The 8,778-nt window shown below is 39.3% G+C and overlaps 1 protein-coding gene across 2 annotated transcripts in view; it reads right to left on the reverse strand.

Moving 5' to 3' along the window:
• The window catches only part of MAGT1 (magnesium transporter 1), a 19,998-nt gene that overhangs the window by 6,685 nt on the left and 4,535 nt on the right, over positions 1 to 8,778 (reverse strand). Inside the window, exons 4-7 of one of the 2 annotated variants that reach the window (XM_006029361.3) lie at positions 5,102 to 5,242; positions 4,414 to 4,554; positions 3,109 to 3,198; positions 317 to 380 (exon numbers count right to left, since the gene is read on the reverse strand). In XM_006029361.3, the coding sequence (XP_006029423.1) occupies positions 317 to 380; positions 3,109 to 3,198; positions 4,414 to 4,554; positions 5,102 to 5,242 (436 nt within the window). The remainder of the gene's footprint in view (positions 1 to 316; positions 381 to 3,108; positions 3,199 to 4,413; positions 4,555 to 5,101; positions 5,243 to 8,778) is intronic. The other variant, XM_025210832.1, reaches the window with a different exon arrangement.

The following is an 8,778-nucleotide window of genomic DNA, read 5'->3' on the forward strand; positions in this document are numbered from 1 at the left end:
GACTCAGACCTGACAGACACCACAAAGGTGTGGTGATTCACAGTTGTAAGACTGTATCAAGCTCAAGGAGAAAGAAGAAAAATGGCAATAATCAATTTCTCCTGTTGTACTGACAGAAAGATAGTAAGCATACAAATGACTTGGTTGTTAGCGTGTTTAAGGGCTGCCAGAGTCTGGTCATTAGCAGCAGGGCTACGTGACAGGTAGGAATCTTGATAAACTACTTTTGTAGGGTAGCAAAGGCATAGACAGAGGCAGAGGCTCGGCAGAAAAATTAACTGTCACCAAAAGTGTATATTTTTACTATGAAGGATACTAAACAGTAGAACAATGTGTGTTTCAGCCACAAATTGGGCTTGGCTGCTTCCATGGATATAGTTCTGTAAAAGACAAAATTAAATTATTTTAAGAAAGAAACTGGAGCAGATTTCAAATAATTAGTAGCATTTATACAACTTGGGAGTTAGATTCTTTGTTGAGTCTCTCAGGACATGCAGAACGGGAGAGGCAGGAAGGAAGAGTGGGGCCAGGTTGTTTTATATCACTGTCACGCCACCAAGATTTCAGGCAGCTGCAGGGCCAAAACCATTCCCAAGCATGTAGAGAACAGCCCAAGGTGCTGTTTTAAATTACAGAAGTATTCTTAGAGCCCAGATTCCCTGTACTGCAGAACACTGTGAATATGCCCCGCTTCCTCCCACACAGGATCCACTTCCCACCCTGTATGCTAAAGACTATAAGCAATGAGCTGGAACGTATACATCACTACATACATGCTATCTATGTTGCTCCTGTACTGAGGGAGTTTTCCCTAAGCCATCACAGAGCCTACACAACAGACTCCAGAATATAAGATCTTCCCATGATAAAAGAGGGAAAGGAAAGAGTTACCATAGAGAAGTTAAAACAAAATCTGAAAGATTAAAGCTTTAAAAGACAAAACAAAGGATTTGTAGTTATTATGCTGAAAAAATACATTTGCTCTGTGTGCCCTTGAGAATGAGATAATAAACAGCAATTACAAAAACACAGAAAATTCTTCTGATAAAAATGTTACAAATGAAAATAATTCTCACTCAACAACGTGGCTCAGTTATGACTAATATTTTAAACTAATGTTTAAAACAAGAAGTATGCTGACCAAATAAGTTACCAAAGAGCTCAAGCTACCTGGAAGTTAAAATTCTACTCTTGCTTGGTCACCTATGGACTTTGCACAGCTTTGCAGATGTGAGGTTATAGCCATTAGGCTCAAGCACACCAATGTTTTTAAAAGACAGCTCAGGAATATTTTACACTGCACCAAAAATAAGAGAGGAACATGTCATCTGGCATCATGTGTTTCTGTCTCTTCATTAGACCTTGGTTCTTCACTGAAATTTTCACAGCTTTCTCAGAGGCTAACTGAAAGATTGGTGAAGCAGCATTCATTTGAAGTGCTAATACCTAGGGCCTAATCACCTCAAGGTATGGCATGACCCCAGTACAAATGGGCTAGACTTCAGGTGCATCTTGCATCTATTACACAGCAGTTAGCTACATGTATGGAGGAGGACAACAAGGCAATTTTAACAAGTTTTTAATGGTGATTAAACTCTGAAAATCAGAGCACCTAAGAGCAGCAAAAGTTGTTTCAATTCAAAACTTCCATCACTTCTCTCCTTGCCTGGACAACTGCCTGCAAATGAAGTGGTGATAGAATAGAGCAGTTCATGGGCAAATGAGATATGGAATAAAAATGTTATGGAAGAAATAAAGGTGGTTATACTAAAACAAACTACAACCAAAAAAAAAAAAAGAAAGGTGAAAGGCCCACGCAAAAAGCACAGTTGTAGACCTAAAATAGTGCGTATCTGCTAAAATAACACTGCCCTTGGAACTTACATTGTACATGTTGCCTTTCCTCTTAAGAGAAAGTTAAGAAGAAACCAAAGCAGCATTCCTGACTCACCCAAACCTACTGCTGTATACTGTAATTGTATCCTCTCAACTTTTGATAGAAAAACAAAGTTTCAAATGCCCTACATGTTAAGAGGATGCCAAACCATGCATGTTAGAGAGATCCTTCTGAATCTGGTATTCCCTACTCCCAGATATGGCGGTCTAAACCAATGCCTTTTTAATATTTGGTACTGCACAGAACTCAGTCACCAGGCAGAGTGGTTTTGTCAACTGGAGTAAGTTGCATTAAAGCTGCACTTACCATTTGGCAAGGAAGAATGCTCATTCATAGTGAGACTAGCTACTACACTTCTAATCGTGTGTGGGGGTGGGGGGTGACAAAGGGGAGCTTCTAGCTATTTTCTCATTTATATGCAACAAAAAGAGAGCACACACTGGAAGAAATCAGATGTTAAGTAACCTTTTCCCTTTCTATAGGATTAATGCCACTACTTCTGTGGGAGTTGGAACAAAATTTTCAAAACATTATGTCTTTTGGATGTAATAGGTCACGTCTACAAGACGCTGTAAGGTGATGTTGCTATAGCGCAGTAAGGCGATTACTGCATGATGCACGCAGCACGTGGTTAAATTTTGCTGCTATAGCTAAGTAGCTGGTGATCACATGTAGACATGTATAATTGCCATCTCGCTGTAGTGCGCTGCTACATCACCATAGAGTGATGTGTAGACGTGCCCATAGACAAGTACCAATTTTCATCTTTACAGCACGTCTGGTTTGCAAATTCTAACTGTGCTCACATGTAATAACATCACAACATTAACCATAATGTATGCATGTATGCATTATGATTATTCATGGTTCCTCCCCCCTCTTACCCAAAAGGATGGTAGAACCAAGTAGGGAGTCCTCTGTATCCTTGATGGAGCCCCAAAGATATTTCTGTTCATACATCACACCTGCAAAGCCTTTCCTTCATGACAACATGCTTCTGGCACAGGGCAAGCTGCCTTCTGAGCCAGTCAATTCAACTTCTTCATTTGCCTTACTGACTGACTATAGTAGAGTAGGGCCAGCTGTTCTTACAGTATCGATAGTCCCAGTGACCCAGGAAGTCTGACATAAGGAACAGAACATGCATCCTGAATGTTGCTTTTTAATCTGACCCTTTTCACTGGATTCCCACCAAGAGGTCTAAGCCTTACCACTTGTCCAGTATGGGGATTCTTATGAGCATATGGTGGCCCTCTGATGTGGTTCCACATCTGACCTGATGTCATTGCTAGTACAAAGCACTGGAAAGGAAGAACAGAGCAAGCCATGGATATTTTGATTCTCCCTACCCATCTTTTTCCTCTGTATTTCATCTCCCCATACACAACATCTATTGTCAATGGCAGAACATCAGAAACAGAAGCAGAATTAAACATCTTGGAATCAAGTAGTACCATCAGATAACCAAGGAAAACTAAATGAACCTTGCATTTCACTCTAACAAACGTGATGTACTTCCCTACTCACAAGTGTTTTAGAAGTTACATTTTTCAAAAATCACTGCACTTGAGTCTAAAAGTCCATGGCATAAATGGTTTTTCACATACAATGTTGACATAGTATCAATACTATATCAGTATGTGTTAAAATGAATACCTGGTCCCAGAATTTCTGAATTTAACACAAAGATCATGAGACTTATTTACCGTGTGCTATGATCTATCCAAGATATCCTCTTTTTTGCAAACATATAAACTGTGTTTCAGGGAACATAGGATTTGCCAGACTAATTAAACCATTATACCATCAAGCTGGGTATCAAGAAGTATCCAAGAGAAGGGAAGATGGTACACAAAACTGTACAGGAACAAAAGATTCCTTTGAGATTCTGCATGTTATCACCACATGGCCAAACAAACTTTATGTTTCAAGACATATCTTGAATAATTTCAAATGTTGCTAGTCAAAGTTACTTGGCATTTTTTCTTGTATCTATCCAGAGGCAGTACCAAGGACTTCTTTTTTTCGTCTGGCTTTAGGGGCAAGGACTTGAAGCTGCTATAAATTCCAGAAGCCACATCCTAAACATTTGGAGTCTAGTCTACATTAATATTCTGAAAAATAAGTTTTACTGAAATGGACGTGCAAAAATAAACCCCCAAAACAAAACAGATTTGAACTAGAGACTGGGTTAAAAAACAAAGCAAAGCAAACCCAACTCCACCCCCCCATCTTTAATAATATTCTCACTTAAGATTGTGTGTCTGTAAGCATGGGGAATATGTTCTGTCCTTGTTTAAAAATTCTGTCCTTAATTCCCCATTTCAGCTTCCCTTGAAGTGAGAAAATACAATTCATAATCATAAACCCATCTTAAAGAGACATACTATAATTTTATTAGTAAATAGTTTCTCATGAGAAAGGTGACAGAAAATGCAATACTTCCTGATCTTTTAAGTTCAGTCTAGATCAACATGAAACAGACAACAATTTAACAAAAAAGTTAATTTACCTACCAAAGCAGCAAAGGCCCAGCCAGTTTTGTTATACAGAAAATCCAGGTTGCTCCTCCGTAAATACACAAGGCCACCAATGACAGCCAGCAAAAGACCCAACATAAGAGGACCAGCATAGTTCGGTGGTCTCATCACTCGAATCTATACAAAAAGTGAAAAGCCACTCAAATTAAAAATTTTAGTGAGCAAAGAGTGTATCAAAAAGCAGAAATAATGCAAGCATGCAAAATAAACCGTGTTATTAACTTTTTTAAAGACAGCAGAGCATCCCCCTCACTTCTGTTGTTACAAGGAATCCTACAGAACAAAAATACGTTCATAGCATTGCAATATCCTAACTGTGATCATTCCCAAACTGGTTCATCTCCATAGAACTGGGCACTTCCAAGTGGTAAGTGAATCTATATCAGTTTGTAAAGCGATCTGGTATCTTTCTGGATATAGGACATTAAAAAAATGCCAGAATATTTAAGTAAAATATTATAGCATGGAAAAACCCCAGAGTAATAATTACTTGCATTTGGAAGCTATTCAATTTACAAAATTAGCTAGAGACAGTTGGGCACAGGACACATTTACAGTAACCAAGTAGAAAAGATTTTCTTAGCCACACTATATATCTGAGAAACAGACTTTCCACAGCTAGAATTACCTCAGCGTAAGGAAGCAAAAATATATCTGTACTTACATTGACATCAGTCCTATCAGCGACCCAGCGAGCAAGCTGCTCAGCTGCAAAACCTCGCACCTGAAGCTCATATGTGTCCCCTCTTTTAGGTTTCCCTTTAGCTGGAAAGTTAATGAAGGTTGGAGCTGAATTCATGTTTAGCTATATTAAAAAGAAAAAGACAAAGGCATCAATATTAAATATATTTTCTAGCAATTTTAACTTCTCTTTTACTACTAGTTTATCACTTATTTTATAATTAAGCTTGGGCACCTAATTAATCATGGGGGACCAATCATAATATGCATCTCATGAGTAATTCAATCGGAAAAACCCATAAAAAACAATAACAATATTAACTACATAGTATTGTGGCTTAAAAGCCTCTTCTTTTCAAAACTGTGTAGGATGGATCAGAAACTAAGACATTAAATAATGTATTCAGTATATTAGCTAGAAACAGTTTTGTTGGATACCTCCTACTGTCTTTAGCATTCAGAAATGACCCAAGCCACACAGTTCTTGACACCAAAAACTATACCTCTCAGAAATCGATTTGAAACTAGTTCCCCTCTCCCCAATAGTTTTAACAACACATAGATTATTTCCCAATATAATCAACACATTGTCTTCAGTATTTATATTCACAGTCAAAAAAGGACTCAAAATAGTCCATAGAAAAAAAGGAAAAAAATGGAAAGGGAAAAAAGGCCAATGGTCACCCATAAAGTAACTAAATTAGATGTACAGAATAAGCTTTCATAAGCAGAGGGCTTACTTCATCAGATACGGCATCCTTTCACAGCACCTGATGAAGTAAACTCTCTTTTTACGACAGTTTATTCTGTAATACCTCTCTGATTCAGTCTACAAGGTGCAAACCTATCCTACCTTTTGCCCAACTTCAGACTAACATGGCTAACTACTTCTCTCTATCTACCAAGTGCTATGCTTGCCTTTGGTATCAAAGAAAGACTTTAGAGAGCACATGAGGTTTGGTTTGGCTTTGTTGGGTTTGGGTTTTTTTGCCTTTTTATATTATACATCCCTGGCAAACATTAAAACAATAGTGCAATTAGGATCAGAGCAATTTTATGCCCCATCCCAAACACTGCACCTCCTGCTATGACAGACATGCCTGGCAACAGGCACGAATTTTGGGACAGGACAAAATGCCTGCAGAACTGCCCCCAGCCTCCCTTATAGATCAGGCAGGAGGTGGCAGCTCTGTTTTGGACTCCACCTGTCCCTGGACTGGTTCAAGACTGCAAGCTGTCCTGTGGCCGGGTCCGGCAGTCAGCAGACTGTCTGCCAGCCCAAGGACTGATCAGCTGCATGCCTAGCTTTTAGACATCTTGGGGTTACATGAGTATGTATACCTGTAGTGTGCAGAAATATACATAGTGGTATAAAAAGTCAAATGATCTTTACGAACAAATTTTTGATAATTTTTCTTGTACTTTCTTATAAATTATAGATTTTCACCAATAGGAATATTATAAGTGACCTGCATAATACCTCCAAGAAGGTTTCACCCAGTCTTCATCACAAAGAAAAATATCAGACAAAATTTGTAAACCTTTTAGCAAACTTAGACTCAGTTATGCTTTGGACTACAACCACAGGAATCAAAGCCAGGCAAATCTCTGCTATTAAGTCCATTTTCCTTTTAAGAGGCTTGAATATAAAATGCAAGGAATACAAACTGAAACCAGTTCTGTAACACTCAAATATTTTTTTCTCTTACACACATACATGTCTCCCAAATCAAATGCGCACACAGTACCTATTCTGAGCCAAATTCTATTATGAATTAAACCTTGTGCAAAAGCCACACAGGTACCAAAGTCATTTAGAAGAAGGAAGAGAAGGTATCATTTTTAGTTTCTTCTGACAACTCTGTGTATTAAAAAGGAACTTTAAATTATCTAACTAGGGACTGCTTTTTTAAGTTATAATAAACAAATATATTAAAAAGTTAATTTACTGAAACTCACAGGAACTTATTACATATGATTTTCAAGACAGTCGCTCTTTTTAGACAATAAAAAAATATCAAATTTCTAATCCTGCTTCTTTTACGTAGCTGCACCCTGAGTTACTTTAAAATTTCTTTTGAAAAAAATGTAAAGATGTCCCTCAGTGTGCTCCAGCTATCACTGTTTTGATAAAGTCTTTTGCTGACTGATTTTAACACTGAAACTGGTGCCATCATTGTACAAGTCATTGCTAAGCATTTAATTAAAAACAAGCAAACAATTTCTACAAGATTTTTCATTACTGTTATTGTTTGTAACTATGTTAAGTGGTTAAGAGAGAAATAACAAGTGAATAATATTTATTAAGGATCACATTTGTGGGAGCCCAGCAGGGGAAATAATGCTGAAAGGAAATCAGCACAGGTTCATTGCAGGTAGATCCTGCCTGACTAACCTTGTTTCTTTTTATGACCAGGTCACAAAATGCTTAGACACAGGAGTCGAGGTAGATGTCGTCTACCTAGACTTTAAGAAGGCCTTTGATACGGTATCGGATTCCATTCTCATAAAGAAACTGACAGGCTGTGATGTAGATGATTACCCGGTCAGGTGGGTGGCAAATTGGCTTAGGGGTCGCACCCAGAGAGTGGTGCTGGATGGGTCAGTATTGACCTGGAAACATGAGGGCAGTGGAGTCCCACAAGGCTCGGTCCTTGGACCGGTGCTATTCAATGTCTTCATCAGTGACTTGGACGAGGGCATAGAGAGCACCCTGTCCAAGTTTGCAGATGATACCAAATTATGGGACAAAGTTAACAAATCAGAGGATAGGGAACGGATCCAGGAGGATCTGGACAGGTTGGAAAAATGGGCAGAACAAAATAGGATGCAGTTCAACAAAGACAAGTACAAAGTGCTGCATCTGGGCAAAAAGAACCACCAACACACTTACAGGCTGGGGAATGACCTTCTCAGCAGCACAGCAGCGGAAAGGGATCTTGGTTGATTCTAAGATGAACATGAGTCATCAATGTGACGAAGCGATCAACAAGGCTAGCTACATTTTATCATGCATTAGCAGATGTATGATGAACATGTCCAGGGAGGTGATGCTTCCCCTCTATACGGCACTGGTCAGGCCACAGTTGGAGTACTGCATCCAGGTTTTGGGCGCTCCACCTCAAGAGGGATTTGGAGAATCTTGAGAGGGTCCAGAGGAGGGCTACTTGTATGGCCAGAGGCCTGCAAGCAAGGCCCTATGCGGAGAGACTGAGGGACCTAGATTTCTTCAGCCTTCACAAGAGAAGGCTGAGAGGTGATCTTGTGGCTGCCTATAAATTCATCAGGGGAGGGCAGCAGGGAGATGCTCTAATTACTAGGGCACCCCCTGTAGTAACTAGAAACAATGGCCACAAATGGATGGAGAGCAGATTTAGGTTGGACATTAGAAAGAACTTCTTCATAGTAAGGCTTGCCAGAATCTGGAATGGGCTTCCAAGGGAAGTGGTGCTCTCCCCTACCTTGGGGGTCTTCAAGAGGAGACTGGACAAGCACCTAGCTGGAGTCCTCTGACCCCTGCCCAGGGCATGGGGTCGGACTTGATAACCTACTGAGGTTCCTTCTGACCCTAACATCTATGAATCTATCAATATTTCAGCCATTTAAAATTTTTTTTTATCATGTTACTTTGGTGGGATATAAAAAAGTAACAAACAACTT

This window comes from Alligator sinensis, unplaced genomic scaffold (assembly GCF_000455745.1).
Source record: "Alligator sinensis unplaced genomic scaffold, ASM45574v1 scaffold521_1, whole genome shotgun sequence".
Lineage (NCBI taxonomy): Eukaryota > Metazoa > Chordata > Crocodylia > Alligatoridae > Alligator > Alligator sinensis.